Below are 18,385 nucleotides of genomic sequence, written 5' to 3' on the forward strand. Positions count from 1 at the left end.
CCACTTCCGCGGCCCTGCCCCGTGAGTCAGCTGCAGCCGTACTCGGCTTGCCATGAAGGAGGCGCCCTGCACTCAGCCATGAGGATATCGCTCCAACATGATACCGTTATATGCAAGGCTTTTTTTCAGTCGCGAACAACGTCTTCTCAGAGCACATGTCCCCATTCCATTCCATTCCATTCCATTCCATTCCACTGAATCCGATCCCATCCCCTCCTTTCCCTTCCCGTTCCCCCCCACGCCCCGCCTTGCCGGGCGGCCCCACACGGGCACCGCCGTACAGGGTAGGGAGGGGCTCTGGCCACGTGATCCCCATTCGAACAGCCGGCGCGAGACGCAGGTCCGTCCGCAGGGAGCATGCGCGGCCGCGCCGGCCGTTGGCCGGCCGAGCGGGAGCAAGCCCGCGCATTGGGCTGCTGCAGCCACGTGACGCGTTCGCTTCAACGGCCGACGGTGGGCCTGTACCCCGCCTCTCCCTCCCCTTTTGTATTCCTCCGGCCAGCCCCGCGCGCCGGCCGCGGGGAGGGGCGGGGCGCATGCGCGCTGGGGCCGGCCGGAGCGACGGTTACTGACGGTTTCTGTCTTTCTTTTTGAAAAATTTCTTCCCCGTCTTTTTTTGAGGAGGAGCAAGATGGTCTTTGTCGCGGCCTGACTCAGAGTGAGGCGACGCGAGCCCTTGGGTGAGTCGCCGGGAGGCCTGGCCGGGGGAATGGTGAGCGAGCCCGGCCCAGCGCAACCTGCGACGAGACCCCGCCTCCCGCCGCAGCAGCCGCCCCGGCCCCGCCGAGCCGCAGGGATCGCCGCCCGCCAGGCCTGCCCGCCGCTGTCGTCGTCTGCGCGCCAGGGGAGCGAGGGGCTGCTCCGCAGAGGTACGCGCCTCCTTGCCGCCCTGCCTCTCCTCCTCCTCGCTTGCTCTCTCTGCTGCGCCGGCCTCCTCCCCGCCTGCGATCCCGGCTTTTGCCGCGGCGGCCGTTTGCTTTCCTTCCCCTCCCCCCGTTGCGTTTTATATATGCGAGAAAGAGAGGGGAGTCGCTCTTCCTGACTGGTGTCTGTTGCGATTTGAGGAGGCGAGAGAGTGAGGCCCGCGCTTGCGGGATATTGGCGAGGAGCGGCACGAGGCGGCATGTACCGGGCCCCAGGGTTTTCCCGTGTCTCCTCGCCCTCCTCTCCCGGCTGCCGGGAGGCGGGGGGGGGGGGGGGGGGGGTTTCCAGGCCGCTCCGCCCCTGACCGCCTGGGTAGGCGCCCTGGGCTTTTCCCTTAACGTGTGGATTCCAAACGGGGGAAAAGGGATGACCTGTTCGGAAAGGTGGCCGACAGAATGGAAACAACATTTGGATCGCAAACGGCAGTAGTGCCGTGTTGTTCGTTTGCCTTTTATTTCTCGCGGTTGCGTAGGGCCTGGTTCGCGATTTTTAAGCTCCCAAGCTGTGCTGGGAGCCACGGAATATATTTTGCTGTTCATATGTGCCATGTGTGGAGGGCAAGGGAGGAACTTAAATTGTTATATTAAACTGCTATTAAGCCTTTGAAAAGGAAGCAGGGGGACTTTGTATATGAAACCAGAAAGAACCTACATTGAAATAGGACAGTTTCTCAGGAAATGAGACACGTGGGTTTGCTACCATGCACCAGTATGACTTCCGGTGCTTTTATGCGTCATGAAGTAAAATAGGTAACACCTCCTGCTTTATAGCAAAAATAAGGGTGAAAAAGAGTCTAGGCAGTATTAAATATGTATCTTCTCTCTGCGTGTCTTAAATCTTGAAGTAATGAGAGATTACTGACTTCCATTGCTTAGTTTCAGAGCATTACATTCTAATAGTGCAAGCTTTTTAACTTTATGGTGGGAAAATTATGTTGTGACATGCAAATATTAGAAATAAATCATTTTCTTATAAAATTACATTAAAATAAGCCTGTATTTACTAGGTGGATCGTGGTAGTTCATCTATATTTTGTTTGTTAAATAAAAAGATTTGTTTGTTAAAATACTCCCATCTCAACCCATTCATACTATTTCTAGGAAAATGTCGTGAGGGTTGTGCTGTGTCTAAAAAAATCAGATAGAGACGTTTGTGTTACTTTTTGTTTCACAGGTTAGAAACCTGTCTAGAACTCTCTTACTACTGTGTTCACATATGTTAGATTCTGTTGTCAGGTCCTATTGCAAAAAGCATGTAAACACAAGCGAAGAGCCTGGAGCCCAGGCCAATTGGTTTACCCCTTTTTTTCTACAAGTGGAGAGCAGGCTTTCTTGTTAATGCAGTGCTTGTAATGCTTCAGTGGCTGTCCTTAGAGTGGTAATTTGATCTTCCTTGGAATCTGATGGAGTCGTTCTAGGTTACAGTCTCAAACACCTTTGAGCTGTGGTTACTGGCAAATAGAAGCAATCTTGTCTTTAGTTCCAAGTGCTTGTGTATAGCCATGTGGAAGGCTGCACTGAGGAATCAACCTGACTTGAAAATATTTTTACTTTTCCTCGGGGTTAGGTTTAATTAGTCCTCAATCTGCAGAGAATTGTGCAGAGGCATGCTTTGTGCTTTCCTCTGCTTTCAGGGTGGCATGGCCATTTTAAAGTGTTTGCACAGAACAGTCTTTTGTCAAATAATAGACTGTACTTCTAAGAGATCTTATAATTTGCCTTTAAATGTATCAGACCAAAATTCCTGTATTTGACTTGTGATCTTATGAGAGTATTGTGCAGTTCTATTTAGTGTTCTATTCAAAAATATTTCATCTGCTAAACAGGATGAGTTTGAAATCAAGTATTATTATCTTTTTCAGCTCTGACTGTGAATTAATATTTGTGGAATGTTTTTTCTGACCTGGTCTGAATCATAAATGTGTGAAATTTTGTTTGTTTTTTAGAAATTTTAATTCATGTACTTTTGTAACTTAAGATTTAAATTGCTACAGAAACTACAACTTTTCTCAGAAAAGTTTTCATGGTTATGTCAGATGATGTAGTAATCGTTAGCCAGGTGCTTCTTTCCACATAGAATTGGAGAGCAGAGATTATTTGCCAGATTTTTCAGATGCAAAATAATCTAGCTGGGTTCAAAGTTTGTTTTTGTATACAGTTGATGGGCTATACTTTACTAAATTGGAAGTCAGAAGTTAAAAGTACTGTTTTTTTGTTTGGTTTTTTTTTCTCTACATTGCAGAGATAACCAGAAAAATAGTGATTAGTTGCTTTAATTAATTGCCCTAAAATCCATGATAAACTTTGAGTGTCTCTTGGGGGGGGGGAAGTCGTTTATTTGTAGTAGAATCTTTCAACTTTTTAATTAGTAATATTCTAGCAATCTTGTTTTTTGAATTAACAGCACTGTTTTCATTCTTACTCAAAGTAAGTTTTCTGTCCAGTTGCTTCAGTGGGTCACCATCATTGTTATTTCTGATGCTATAAAGCAAATTGTTTCTCCTGCAAGACTATTACTGCTTACATAGGTATCCTGAAGCAAGATGAGGTGGGGTATGGAATCTTTAACCAGATCATCTTATTTGATTTTTCTTGCAGCCTTTCCTAGTAAGTGGTGATAAGGTGTGGGCAGTGGGACTGAAAGGAATTTTTCTAGCCAGCTTTGCTGCTGAAGAAGACTTATCCTGTAATTGAACTGCATGCTTCAATCGTTGCTTAAATTCAGTATCAAATATGGCTTAAACAGCACAGCTTCCCCAATTTCATGTGCTGTTAATTGTTGTTGCAACACATATTGTTAATGTTGTTAAAAACATTGGTTTACAGCTCTCGTTCCAATTTTGATTTATTTCTGTATGAACTCTGATTTCCATTATTTATTCTGGATAATGCAAGTTAAAGATCACTGTAGCTTTGAATTTGATAGCTGTACATTTGATTCTGTGCTCTTTTGATTATTTTTCCACACAGGTGTGGAAAAATGGCAAAGAGAATTGCAGAAAAAGAACTGACTGACAGAAATTGGGATCAGGAAGATGAGGCTGAGGAGGTAAAATATACTTAGATGCTCCCCCCTCCATTTCCCCCCCACCCCGAACAAGGTAGTAGGGTAGTTATTTATGTGCTCTTTATCTTGTGGATGAAATCTATAGTAAAACTGATGATACAAGTGTATCAATTAAAGATGATTTTACATAAATCAGTGCGTTTTTTTAAGAAAAGCTTTCAGTATATGCAAAGCATATGGCAAAGCAGCTCTTAATTATTTAAAATTACATCAACAGCTTAGAGGAGAGGAAGTTTACATTTTAAAAGGAAACCCAGACTCGTTAGAATGCACAATGCTTTTGAACTCTTCAAATGTGTGATTTCAAATTCTTTTAAAATAATATTTGAGTTCAGAAGGGAAGTGGTTTTGATTCCTTGAGGTAGTTGACTCTAAGGTTCTCTGGCATATAGTCTAGCTATTTTTCTAATAGGTCAGTAATAGTTAATTTAAAAAATATGTTAATTTGGAGTTCTTAGTTGAATGAACTCACACTGCCAGAGGAATTAAGCAAGCAGCGAAATGATATGGTTCTTCTGGTTGTAAAAACAGATTTTCGTGTTTAGCATCTCATATGTATTTGTGACTTGTGTTTCATCTCTAAATAAACTCTACTAGCTTCTGTGCTAGTAAAAATGTTGTATGTTTAGGCCTATAGAAGGCGAGAAACAAAACTGTCCATACTCTTCTAGAAATGTGAATTTAAGGAAACTTAATTTCCCCATTTATTGTGGGGTAGTAATTGATCTTTAGCTGCCTTTGCTACTATTAAACTGCAGCAGCCCAGGGGAGGTGGATTTTGACCATACATTTCAATGTATCTTCTCCAAACTGAAGCTTGAGGTAACAGTACAATATCAGCAGATTACCTTCAGTAAAGATTTTTCACAGCTTTGAAAAAAGAAGAATTTCTTAATTAATTTGTCATGATAAAATTGAGATGGCAGTCCGTTTGAAGACAAATTTAATGCAAAACAGGGAAGACAGCTGTGAAATTGTAAAGTTTCAACTAATCATACAAGTACCTGACCAGCTAATCACTCTACTAGAATACAGTATAGCTGCATTTTTTGACCTTTTTCCTTCTTTGTTATGGAGAAGTGTTACTGTTGTGTTCAAAAGCTGATCTCTGCCATCTCTCAGACTATGCTGACTTTATGTATTCTGAGAGTCTCACTAATGATTCTATAACTTGTTTTAAAAGGTGGGAACTTTCTCAGTAGCTAGTGAAGAAGTCTTGAAGAACAGAGCTATTAAAAAAGCAAAGCGCCGAAATGTTGGATCAGAGGTAATTAATCACTAAGCAATGTTGTAGCCTGACTTAGTTGTAAAATATGACCTTTTTCAAGTTTTTACTTATTTGTGCTTATAACTTAATACTGTATAGATCTATCATTTATAAGGTATATGCCGTTAGCCAGCTCTTAAATATAGCAAATTAACTTTCAGTTATTGTTGCTATAGCAAGAATAAGGCTTGAGTAAGAAATGGATAGTACTAGCACTTCTGGGTCAAAGGAGATCTGTGTTCTTTAAAGTATAAATGTGGAATGTTTAGACATAATCTCTTCTACATATTGGGGGGAAAGTAGCATTTGAGTTGCTCTAGCCTCGGTCTTTGTGGAGGCTGAAGCCTGGAAATCAAAAGTTAATTAACTTATCCATACTGAAGGAATGGGGACTGGAGGGATGTCACAAGCAGATGCTAAAAGAAATAAACAAAAGCCACAATACTAAGTTACTCTGAGAATGAAAAAGGTGTTGTCTTTTTTAAGACTTCTACTACTTTTCCCCCACCCCCACTGAAGTTTAGTCACTTATTCTTTGCAATAACAAAATGAAAATTGAGAGGAAGATGGCCTTTTTTAGAGGTTTACTGTTTGGTGCCCATGTGAAAGCATTAATTGAATTAATCAAATTGTAGTCCTTTGAAAAATCCCTGACAGCTGCTTTGTCATAGCTATCTTTATATGAAACATGCCTGCAGAGCGTGCATGCATGCCCTGTGTTAGAAACAGGACAGAAAACTTTACCTGTCATCCCCATTGCTTTTGGATAGGATGGAGCTAAGCACAGTTCAGGGCAGGATAGCTTTTTTTCTGTGCTCTGGATTTTCCTGTTGCTGTCCAAACTATAGAAAGAATTTTTGCCTATAATAGTTGTAGCCACAGATGTGGTAGATGATGCAGTTCATGAAAAGACTGTGTTAGAAAGAAGATTCTGATGAAACTGACTTGGTCATGCAAAAAAACATAAAGTGAATGGAAGGGATTCAGGGGTGGATGGAATGGGAAAAATGGACGTGGCAGAGAAAAGACTAGCTGATGTGAGAAGAAATGAAGTCAGAAGGCAGGGAGGTAGCTATATGAGATCAAAGCTGGAAGAAGAGCTAGGGAGAGCACATTAGAATACCCAGCTAGAAATGAAAAATGGAGGACTATGGAAAACCTAAAGCATGAAAAGAAACAGGAGGAGCCTGTATCTGCACAGCCATTTCCCTTCCGTACGCCAGAATAGAACCCAGAATTGTTGAGTTTTGTGATTTCTTCAGCATCTGAAAACAGACGAAATTCAAAAGCAACTCCTTTTCCTCTGACTCTCCAGTGACACTGAGAGCCCACTTCAGTAATCAGTACTCATTACCTAGCAAGATATTGTATGTAGTATCTAAAAATGCAGTGCCTGTTTGAGTGTTCATCATGCTAGATGATCAGCTTTTAAAACAGCTAACAAACTATCCTGTGATAGGGTTGTCAGGTTAGAGCTATCAAAACTAGATAATGAAGAGGTTACAGAAACCATAGGTACTATATTTTAAAATACACTTTCTCTGCTGCTTTCCTAAATCACATTGGGATTTTCTGGCAAGTTGCCTAAAGCAAACTTTATATAGCATACTAAGTATGCTGTTTTGATGAGCAGTTTGAAATGCTGGACTCTAGTTGTCATTGTAAATGCGAAAAGTTTCTGAAAATAAATTTGCAATTATGTATTGCTTCATAATTATTTGGCGAAAACAAAATACTATGAATCTCTAAATAGGTAGTCAAGTACTTCCATTACCTTCAAGAAGTTACATAACTACTTCCTATATCTAGTTTGTTAACATACCAGACATCTGAGTCCTTTAAAAATAGTAGCAATATGTGTCATAAGAAAGCTTAGGAGGAAACTAGTAACTGTGTTTACATAGTTGGTTTTTTTTAAAAAAAAAAAAAAAAAAAGTGCATGAAATAAGGCATGAAGTGACACACTGAACAAGGGTAAAATAAATGGAAAATCAAAGGGGGGATGGGAGGATTTTGTGGGGGAGATAAGTAACTGATTGCCTTTCTTTTTCTCCCCTCAGTCTGAAAGCGGAGGAGCTTTTAAGGGGTTTAAAGGCTTTATGTTACCTTCTGGAAAAGCAGGAGGTGGCTTCAGTGGATTTGGTAATGGTGCAGGAATAAAGCCTTTAGAAGGGCTGTCTAATGGAAGCAGTAGTGTCTCTAGTACTCCTTCTTTCAGCAGTTTAAAGACAACCTCTGACACGCAAATAGCATTTGGTAAGTTTTAAATGTATGTATTGATGAACAAAATTAGCCATAAAATCTGTGTGGTTAATTGAGTGGTGAAGAAACAAATTGAAATAATTGTGTAGTTCTTTTTAGAGTTTTGATATTTTTTTCCTCTTTATAATATCTTTTAAAAAGTTTTTTGTACTGGTGGAGGGGCATACTATCGTATACGTGCTGTTCGAAGGCTGGAAGTTATATTCGTATTTCATCTAACACTGGAGATAGAGGCTTTCTAAAAGACAAACACATGTGAGTGGAAGTTGGAATTATGAATAATATTAAATTTGAATAATATAAAGCTGGTAACACATTCCAGTTAAATACAACAATCACCCCATTTCTCTGAATTTAACTTAAAAAAAAATAATGAAAATATCTGTTTGGTATTAGTATTTTTAGAGTTATTTCAGTTTTGTTCTTTTCCCTCATTTTTTGATAAATGTTAATGTATCACTGAAATCTTAACCTTTGTTCATTGTACTTCTTATATTGAAAACCAGTCTTCTTAGAATTTCATCTGTTACAGTTATGTTTATGTTTTTTAAGACACTTTTAATATTTTCGCAAATCTAGTTACAGTCTCATGCTTTGATAGTCCCTGAAGAATACTACTACTACTATTCTCTATGTTGGAGATTTGGAAAACTGACCATGCTACAGGGTTTTAAAGTCAGCATGCCATAGAGTAGAAATGATAGTTTGAAACTTACTAACTTAGCTTTTAGTAAGTTTAAATGAAAGATGGAAACTTAAGTACTTAATGAAGACTTTCTCAAGGTGCTTGTTTATTGTGTTTTTGTATGAAAACTAATCCAACCATGCAAAAATGTTGAATATTATGTTCAGAGTTCTAATATAAATGGCAAAAGATAACTGAATACTTTGCTTTAATAACTCGTACAACTTAGTAAAACATGTTTGATTAACATTTTAGGGTTTTTTAGTAAGAAACTTTATTTTTAACATTATTCTATATGATTTCTTTGGATTTTTATACAACCATGTATTCCATCTACTTTACCTACCCTTAAACTTAGTTTTCTTGTATTATTTGAAGTTGAGGGTGATTTTTTTTTTCTTTTTTTTGCCCTCTTCCCCTCTTGATGTACTCAGTGTCCATATGCATTTGAATCTCTAAACAGCGAAAGTCTATTTCACAGCATTTTTTGTTTACTTGTACTGCTCTACAGGGCACAGAGTGTTTGTGATACGTTACAGGGGTCATAACTGAGCAAGGCTGAGTAATTTGATACAGAAACACTGAGGAAGTAAGTGTGGGTTTCTTTTGAATAACGTGCTTTTAGAATAAAATGTTCTAAACCATGTTTTCCTTTTAATAGGATCCACAATGTCAAATGGTCCTACTGCTACTGCATTCACTGAGAAAAAGGCTGCAAGCCCCAAAGCTAATGGTGGCAGTCAACAATCATCATCTGGTTATTCTCAGAGTAATATGTGTAGCTCTAGTGTTTATCACAAACAGTTAGCAGCTTTAAACTGTTCTGTGCGTGACTGGATAGTTAAGCATGTCAACACAAACCCACTATGTGATCTGACACCGATCTTTAGAGACTATGAGAAGTATTTAGCAAATATTGAGCAACAACATGGAAGCAGTAGTGATAGTGGCTCTGAAAATGAAGGCAACAAGACACCTGGCACTCAATCTGTTTCTACATTTGGGAATTCAAAACCACAGCAAGGATCAACATTTTTGTTTAACAGCAAGAAAAGTGAGGATACTTCAGACAAAAAAACTGAAGGTGCTTCAGAAAAAAGAGACCCATCAGTAGGAGTTGCATCAAATGTCTCATTTAATTTTGGGAAGAGTGTCGACAGTTCTGTTTTGGGTTCCCTTGGTTCTGGAACGCTGAGTAGTTTCTCATTTTCTCCTGGAAACTCAGGTTTGTTTGGAAAAGATGCAAACCAGGCTAAACCTGTCACTGTAGTGTCCACCAATATACTGGAAGCTCAGACGGAAAGTGGCAGTAGTGATGATAAAGGTAAATTCTACTCTAAAAATCATTTTAGTGATAAGCTTGGAATGTTTGGGATTTAGTATTATTTCACCTATTCTTGATTTGAACTAGGTCATAATTGCTCTTAAATTTGAAAGTACAAAACTGCACCACTGATCCAGAATTCTTAGTCTTGCATACTGCTTATGTAATGCTAAGAATATATGATTATCAGAAGTTCTGCATTTCAGTTGGATTAAAATTTTTATAGAATGTAATTCTTTAGTTGAATACAAGACTTGAAAATTTCTAGATAAAATTCAGTCTCTGTTGATAATCCATTTATGGTAGAGCTGCTAATGTTGGATGATTGCATGCTTCACTCTTAGATGTGGAGCAACTGGTGTGCTCACCCTTTAGGGTGTGCCTGAAGCACTGTGCCTGAAGGATGTTTCACTCCTGCTGCGTTTTGCAGGAGGTTTGTCAGGAGAGCCCTCCATAAAATATGTAAGACAGGAACAATTTCATAGATCTTACTAACAAGACTATAAGAGGCAATAAAGTTGCATACTCCCCAACAGTTTTTGTCTGCTCTTTAGCTAGATGGGCAGTTAGCCTATAGAAGTCCTAGTGGCTGAGAGATTGGAAAGATAATTCTGATGCTATCTCTTGCTGTCATTCTTGCAAGTGATTTCCCTCCCATCAAATTAAACTTATCTGTTAGAGGTATTTATTATGCTTTTCATAGACCTATTTGTGGAGGCTATTCTTTGAAATGTTGCAGATGTTTTTCCTTAACAAAAAATTTTGGCTGAAGTTTCATTTCTTAAGCTTTATATTTTTAATTTGTTTTTGAGCAATTGTTGGGGGTTGATATTTTGATCCACTTTAAACTGAAGATGAGCATGGATGAAAAGAGTACAGAAGACTTCTTCCATAGGTGAAGCTACTTCACCTTCAGAATCCAAGTTCACTTAAATGTATTTTTGTGATCTTTGAGAGGTTATGCATGTATTAGCAGTAGTTTATGCATACTGTATTTAACATATACAACACCAAAAATAATTTCTAAATTATATGCTCACAGCATTAATATATGGCCTGTATTAAAATTTTATTTAAAGGAGGAGAAGAGGAGGAAGAAGAGCCACCCAAAGTTGTTGTTAACGAAATAAAAGAAGATGATGCTTTCTACTCAAAGAAGTAAGTAACTTAACTTGACATAGTGAATAGAATCATAATTTAAAGAATAAAATTTATATTTACATATTGCCAGTTCTTCACTACTGCAGCTTGAAATTAGTTATATATAGTGTAAGTTCTGGACTAACTTGTTATTAAAACTTCCTAAGAAGCTATGTAGAATCTGAGTTTCCACTTGTTAAACATCTCTGTCTGTAATGGAACTTTATACTACTTACTAAAATTCTTGTCCATCTTGGACTCAGCACTGAGAGCTAGTTTGTGTCCTACTTGTGATCAGCTTCACAAATGAAGAAACTTTTACCTTCATCAGGTTTTGTAGTGTAATCTTCACAATTTCAATTTACAGAAGTAAATTACTGGACTGAAATTCAGTCGGAGGCTCAGCTATTTGCATAGTCTAAAATAAGACTCTTCATTTGGAAAATGCAGATTTCTGTATGAAGCAGTGTGCAGGTTGTCCTCTTTAATTCAGAGTGGGCTGTTACTATAAGCAGTTTTTTAAAAACATGTTTAGTAGTCCAAATAATTGTACGTATGCTTGACACTGAGCACAGAAATTGTCTTTTTACCACCCCTAACCCCCCCCCTAAAAAATACTTTTTTCTGGGAGAAGTTTATGTACTGATTTTTGAGGAATGAGGCTAGGTCTGTTGGACATCACTTAAAACAATGATTTCAGTTTTTTAAGTAGTCCTGTTACTACTACATAATGATGCGGTAAGTTCTTTCAGTTTTGAAGTCAGTGAAATTGGTGCTTTCAAACAGAAGCTTATGATAATTAAAGCTATTATTTATTAATTACTCTTTTCAGACCCCAACACATGTGGCCTTTTTATTTGCTAACAGATAGTACTTACCAGTTGAGAAAGAAAAGGTTGATCATTTCTTCCAGTACTGTAATGACAAACGTAATACTCTATGTACATAATGCACAGCCCAGGTCAAGAAGAATAAAGATTGATGCAATTTATCTTTCACATCTGCATATCTGCACAAATGACACTTTTTTTTTTGGCACAGGTGCAAACTGTTCTACAAGAAGGATAACGAATTCAAAGAAAAAGGTGTAGGAACATTACACTTAAAACCAGCAGGAAATGAAAAAACACAACTTCTAGTCCGAGCAGATACTAATTTAGGTAAGTAAATCTTTTTTCTAGTAAGAAGTCTTTGTGTAATATTTGCTGCTAAGCACTAGGATTTCTTTTCTTGCACGGCATAACTGGCAAGATTAATGAAAAATTCTTTTTAAATAATTTCAAATACTGAGATTGGATTGCTTTAACAAGTATTCTGAAATACTTTCTTGCACTGCTTCCATTACCCTAAAAGGTTATGGTGTATGATGTTTGGGATTTTTTTTTTTTTTCCCTTGAGTGTATGCCCCTTCCCCCACCCCCAACACACACATTTTTTCACAGCTATTCTCCATCCCTAGCTTGTTGAATGGCTTTTGAAGCTTGACTTAAGACCTCCACAGTAAATATATGTAGGTGTGATGAATAAAGAAGTTGCTGTTTGGTACAATACAAAGTAAGGTTTCAGTATTTAAAATATATATATATATGAAAAACTTCTAGAAGACTTCAAAAAAAATTTATTGGGGATAAATGTCTTCTGTGTGCTATTTAAAAGATGGAGCAAGTTTTGTGTTAAGATGCAGGCCAACTGTCACTTGTTTGCAATTTGCTCTGAATATATAAAGAGTTGACTATGTATGCAGACATCCATTGTACTTGGTGGAAGGTAAGAGGGAGTTATATAAAACAGGCATGCAGGATTTTGATAAATGCATTGCTCTTAACATGCACACAGAGATCCAAGTGCCAAACTCTTTTCAGCTAATTTTCAGTTGTGTCACAAATGGTAAGTTGACTCTACTGAGTTAAAGTAGCATCTAGTGTGATAGTTCCTCAGTATATTTTGTGAGATGAACTTCATAAAACACCTAGCTGATTAGGGGGAGCAAAAAAGACTAGTTCTCTGCTTTTTAAATATTATGGGGACTTGGTGTATTCAAAAATGATTTTTGAGATGAATCATTCTGATTCAATGTCAGAACAGTGTATAACTCTAAAACTGTGGAAATCAGTGTTTTGATACTCATTCTTCACAAACTTCACCACAAATTCAATATCTCCTTTCTACAAGTGTGCATTTGTAGCTCGTATGCACTTCATAACTTCCAAAATTAGAATAAATATTAGGCTTAAAGATGACAGCTACAGGCATGCTGTGCTGTAGGTAATCTATAAATCATCTCTGGTTTATAAAGCTCTCTGGCAAGTCTAAACTCAAAGCCATTACATGCACATTAATTGAAAGTTTTCAAATGTCTAGTGAGACTAGGATGCCTATGTCACTTTTAAATTGTTAACTTCTTTCAATTAAGTCAAGGTTTGCCAGATAAAGGGAAATTCTTGTTAAGCAAGTAAACTGGAGGCTGACATATAGCAGTGTTGACATTGCTTTCAGCATTGCTTTAGGGGTTTGAATGTGTTGAATAGAGCAGGTGAATGCTTACTTTCTCAAAATTACCTACCTTGTAACAGAAGTCTCAGAATTTTCACTCAGCTGATGCGGCTTTCCATTGTATGGATTTACATTCCCTCTGCCTTCATCTGAGCTGATGTATTAGGAAATCTTTCTTTTCTTTTTTTTTTTTTTTTTTTAACTCTTATGCTTTCTAAGGCATTTTCAACTTCTTATAGCTTGGTATTTCTAAGCATTGGTTTCTACAAGCTGCTACTGTCATAGTGATGCGCACTTTCCTTTTTTGCTATCTTCACACAGTGCTGTAATGCTTTCCTAAATCTCACTGTGTTGAAAAACTGAACTGGGAAGGAAGGCGAAGACTGACTTTTTCCTAAATACTACTACCGTGTTCTGAACTATTTACCAGGTTTACAAAATGTGTGCATCTTCTGTTGAAGCAGATTTGAGTTTGTTTGCAACTGTTTTGATAGACCACTAATACTGAATATCTCAAACTTGGTAGATAATTTAACAAGTTGAAATAGAAATGTTAATAGTAGCTCAGTGATGGACTACATTGGATATGTTTGTATGATTTAAGGATACAAGATACTTAGTCTACCATAGTTCATTCAATTTCAGATTAACATATCTGTATGTGTGTTAAAGCTAACTTTATTGCTTCTGCTATGGACTGTGCTTGATGTTCAAAATGAGTAACCTATATAAGCATAAACTAAGCTTTGTGAGTTGATTCCTCATTTGCTACTTCTCCCTTGCCCCATTCCCTCTTTCTTGCTTGTCCCTGCTATCATTTGATATTCCTTAGGCTCCACTTTTAAAAAAGGAAAACATAGCATTCTTACAGATTCCTTATTTAGGAATAAGGAGGAAAGAAATTACATGAGAACAATGAGCAGATGAGTTGATGCTTAGGGAGGAGTAAGAATAAGACAAATATGTATGACATTTGTGAGTTGCCTGCCTTTAGCACACAAATTTAAATCCCTATTTAGTGAGTATACTTACCTTTATTACAGTAAAAGCTGAAAACTTCCTTTTTTTTTTCCCCTCAAATGCAGGAAACATACTGTTGAATGTTCTAATTCCACCCAAGATGCCATGCACAAGAACCGGAAAAAACAATGTTCTTATAGTTTGTGTTCCTAACCCACCGATTGATGAGAAGAATCCAACTGTTCCAGTCACTATGTTAATACGAGTGAAAACAAGTGAGGATGCAGATGAGTTGCACAAAATCTTACTGGAGAAAAAGGAGGCTTAAAGATGTTGCAGTCAGTGATTTGAGGAATTATTGCCAAACTACTGCTGCTTCCCCCCCACCCCCTTCCATAACTTCACTTGAACACTTAACTCTACTCTGATATTAAGAACTGCTACAGGAATTCCAAGAGGAAAGGCTAAAATAGCTAATAAAAGTTTTAATAGAACACAAGTGTTGAACTGTGCCCCCTCATTTTTCAGTAACTAAATGCAGGACCTCTTTTGGATTAAAGCACATTGATTTAGATCAAAGCATATGTTTTTAAACACTGGTCATCTTGACTGAATGGACTGAAATCGGAGTACAAAATGTGGTACCAGATATTCCTCAGACTGTGGTGCAATGCAACAAACCTCATGTTTTGAAAAGCAGGACATTGAAACTTAACTCTTGAAACTGTTTATAGATTTCAGATTTTTAATATTAACTGGTCTGTCAGATTCTAGTGAGACTAACTTTTTCAAACTGTCAATGACAATAACGTACCGGAACAACAAAGCTACTATATAGCATACTGTGTTTTAATGCCTGCAGATTTGTGTGCTTTTGGGACTCTGAGACTGCATCTCCAGATCTCTAAAAGAAAAATTGCTTATATAGTCTTGTTGACGGTAGCGTTTCTTAGCGAAGAACTATCAGTTCTGTTCTCACTGTAGCAACAAGCTAGTGATGTGCAATAGTATAAGCAAACAACTGGAAGACTGTTTACTCCGGACCACAAATGCAGTTGGCATTTGACTTCTGTCAAGTCAAGGGCAAAGGGTTGTGCTTCCATTATGGGCACTCTCAGAGGTATTCTTCCCTAGTCCCTCAGGCTAAAACTGAAACAGAGCAGAGGCAGAGTTGTAAATCTTGTACTTGTCTTGCTACTAGTACTTTTCTGAAGTTCTCTCTTTTCACAAACGTAAGTTTCAGGATTTTTTATAAGTCTTTATATTGTCTCTGGACATTACCAAGAGTACATGCATAAATGGGTTTCTTAGTAACCATTTTTCCAGTGTGCTAAAACTACAGTGCAGTTACATTAAGCACTGGGACCTGGCTTGCAGTTTTTCAGACAGGCTTTCGTATGCAAGTAAGTTAATGCTGGGTTAATGTGAAACTTGGTTTCCAGCTGTGTTAAAATTAACCATGTGGCAGTAATTAACAGATCAGAACATCACTCTGTCCCCCAGTTCTTGCTAACTCTAATAGACAATAGTTGTTTGGCTAGCCTTTCTAATTTTTTTGAAATCTTGTCCCAGTTTGCTGGAAATTCTTCTCCCAATGATTTTCTCCTTCACTTGCAGCTCTGGAAACAGTCAAAAAAACAAACAAACAAACAACTGGATGCTAGTGCTAAACTTGAACTGCTTTCTGATTTGTCACACTAACCAGCTCTTAAGAGATGGAAGAAACATGCCAACCTGTCTCTGTCTAATTAACACAGAGAAAATGCCCATTCCAGAAAAAGCAGCGTAATGCAATTCTCCCAAGACACTATGAATTCTAGCATAGTGACATCCTATGAGTAAGGGGAAAAAAAAGAAGTGGTACCATTTGATTAGATGTGGCCTATCTTACCTTTTCCCCACTGGTCTGTATGAAGGACAAATGGCTTAATTCAGTCCTAATTAGCTGCACAATTCAGGTTATGGCCTTTTTTTCTCCTCTTAACCAAAAAGAGGACAATCTTTGTAGGATCTACAGCCCTCTTGACCAAAGTTGACTGCCTTTGTTCACACTTCAGCTACACTGAGATCACAGCAATTGCATTTTAAAACTCAAGTGTAAGGGGAGCTCAGATACTGTTTTCAAATACTCTTTGAAATATAAACTGGTGCCTTCTTTTGCATCTGTTTTGGTATTTAACCACTCAAGTGGTATTGGTTTCCTCAAAACGGTGTTTTTGTTTTTATTTTGTTTTAAAGTCTTGCTGATACCTAAATTGGAGGCCAAAATCTGAAGGTTTGCATGTTAATTGCGTGTATGAATGACAAGCAGAATATTGTCTGGAAGTTTTATTACTGGCTCAGGGTGAATGTCCAAGGGCTTAATTAATTTTGCATTTGTCTTTTGACTATAGTGTCTTAAACAGGTCTTGGTGAAGCAAATTTTGTAGACTGCAGGTCACTGTTACAGTAAGCAGATTTATTATGAATCTCACCTTCAGAGCACTTGTGGATAGATTTGTTTCAGGGGGCTCAGTTTTGTCTTTGTTTAAGCTCACAGAGATAACAGCTGTTCGTTTCTTCAGCCATTGAAATGTGGACCAATTCTCTTACGCTGTTAAGAGAAAACGGATCTTTTTAAAGATCCTTAATGATTTGTTTCTGAAGTGAGGCAGTTGAGGTTTTGCACATACCTATTTAGCCAAATTCTAAAACTGGCAAACTGAGCAATTGCTAATGTATCTGTGTCATGTCTTCAAGGGTGGGCATAGAGCGTAAGAAAAAAATAGAATTATTAAATAATAAGATGTGCTAGAAAAATTGAACCTTACGGTATCCATGGTAGCAAGTAATATTTTCTGTTGTCTGTTGAAAATAATTGAGATGAGACATGTTAATTCTTAGAGCAATGTATGTATTTATCAGTAAAGCCAGGGGAGGGTATATAACGGAAATCTTGTGTTTAAAAAGGACAATATGTCAATTAGGCTGTTAGAGAAAAATATATGCATAAACAGCTGATATTATGTGTCTTTACATTCCTCGTCTTGATATGGAAAATAAATGCTAAAAATAGAGGAGGAAAGAATTTCATGGAGAACTAGAGATTTTTAATCAACATCATTCTTAGTGACCGTGCAATTAATCTGGATTTTAAAGCAGGAAAAATAAGTCATATGTTTTTCACTTAGTGTTCAATTTTAAAGCACAACCCTTCTCCAATATTGTTACAAAACAAATTTTTGATAATGCTTCAGTTTCTAATTAAGATGCTTTTATAAAGATTAAAATATATAATTAAAGATTGCGAAAAGCCACAGATTATTAAATAGAAATTAAGGCCTAAAATCAATTAAAAGCAAAAGTTAAATGGAGAGCATAAAAAACAATTACTGAAGCTTTGCATGACAAAGTGATGTGCTACACAAGGAATTTTGATCAGAATTCCGCTTCAATGAGGCATTCGTGTAACTTGGTACATATACAATATTTAACAGCTGACACCTGATGTTAAAGATGCAAGTTTCCTCCCTAATTTGAGTTAATGACTTCACTGCTACAGCTATGTATAGGTGTTGAAGCATCTTATGGGTCATACACATTCTTGCTTTTGCTATAATTTTGAAGTTTTTGCTTCTTACAGTTTTTCCTTCCCACTCCCGTCAAAAGAAAAATCAAGAGCTCTACTGCTTTTCATTCTTCTAATCATCCATAAAGAAGATTACAGTTAGTTTGAATTTTATTCTAGACAAAAAATCAAATTGCTATTTGCAGTTTCCTAAAATGTACTTCAAGTCTATTTGGGAGCACAACAGTTAATGTTCCTTTAGTTCCCTTTGGCTGACTGACATAAATTCAAGTTAAATTTACAATGAGGAATCTTTCAAGTGAACATGTAGTACATAAACCAATTAAGATGTATGCTTTAATTTTAAGAACTCCAGTTGAGCTCCTTTTACAGCACTGTAACATTTTAAATGTCCTGAAAGAGTTTCTTTTTGATGCCTTAAATAACTTAATTGCATTTGCTAAAATTTTGTAGCTGCTGCCTGTGTGCAAGAATTAAACTGATATTAAACAAGTTTAAGTGGCATGAGCTAGTATGATTTCAATGAAACTGTTGAATGTGACAATTTGTTAATTGTTAGTAGATTTCAACTGCTCTGAATTTTTCAGCAGATACTTATGTTGCACATAACTTGTAACAATGTTTTCATTAGTTTTAATACTTTGAGGAAGTGTACAAAAAATCCATGGAAAATGTGAATAAATGAGTGGGAGATGA

The 18,385-nt window shown here is 37.6% G+C and overlaps 1 protein-coding gene across 1 annotated transcript; it reads left to right on the forward strand.

Annotated features, from left to right (window-relative positions):
- Nucleotides 1-558: 558 nt before the first annotated feature.
- NUP50 (nucleoporin 50) lies at nt 559-18,385 on the forward strand. The gene is made up of 8 exons (XM_062592453.1): nt 559-869; nt 3,894-3,972; nt 5,174-5,257; nt 7,318-7,513; nt 8,866-9,528; nt 10,608-10,686; nt 11,710-11,828; nt 14,247-18,385. The coding sequence occupies exons 2-8, from the start codon at nt 3,904-3,906 to the stop codon at nt 14,447-14,449; spliced, it is 1,413 nt and encodes a 470-aa protein (XP_062448437.1). The 5' UTR covers nt 559-869; nt 3,894-3,903; the 3' UTR covers nt 14,450-18,385.

This window comes from Rhea pennata, chromosome 1, assembly GCF_028389875.1.
Source record: "Rhea pennata isolate bPtePen1 chromosome 1, bPtePen1.pri, whole genome shotgun sequence".
Classification (NCBI taxonomy): Eukaryota; Metazoa; Chordata; class Aves; order Rheiformes; family Rheidae; genus Rhea; species Rhea pennata.

Bases quoted from the DNA above. Each gene is read 5' to 3' on its own strand.
- NUP50 (XM_062592453.1), top strand. From the start codon at position 3,904: ATGGCAAAGAGAATTGCAGAAAAAGAACTGACTGACAGAAATTGGGAT. The intron at 5,258-7,317 runs GTAATTAATCAC...TTCTCCCCTCAG, and splicing joins GCCGAAATGTTGGATCAGAG to TCTGAAAGCGGAGGAGCTTT. The intron at 9,529-10,607 runs GTAAATTCTACT...TTTTATTTAAAG, and splicing joins TGGCAGTAGTGATGATAAAG to GAGGAGAAGAGGAGGAAGAA.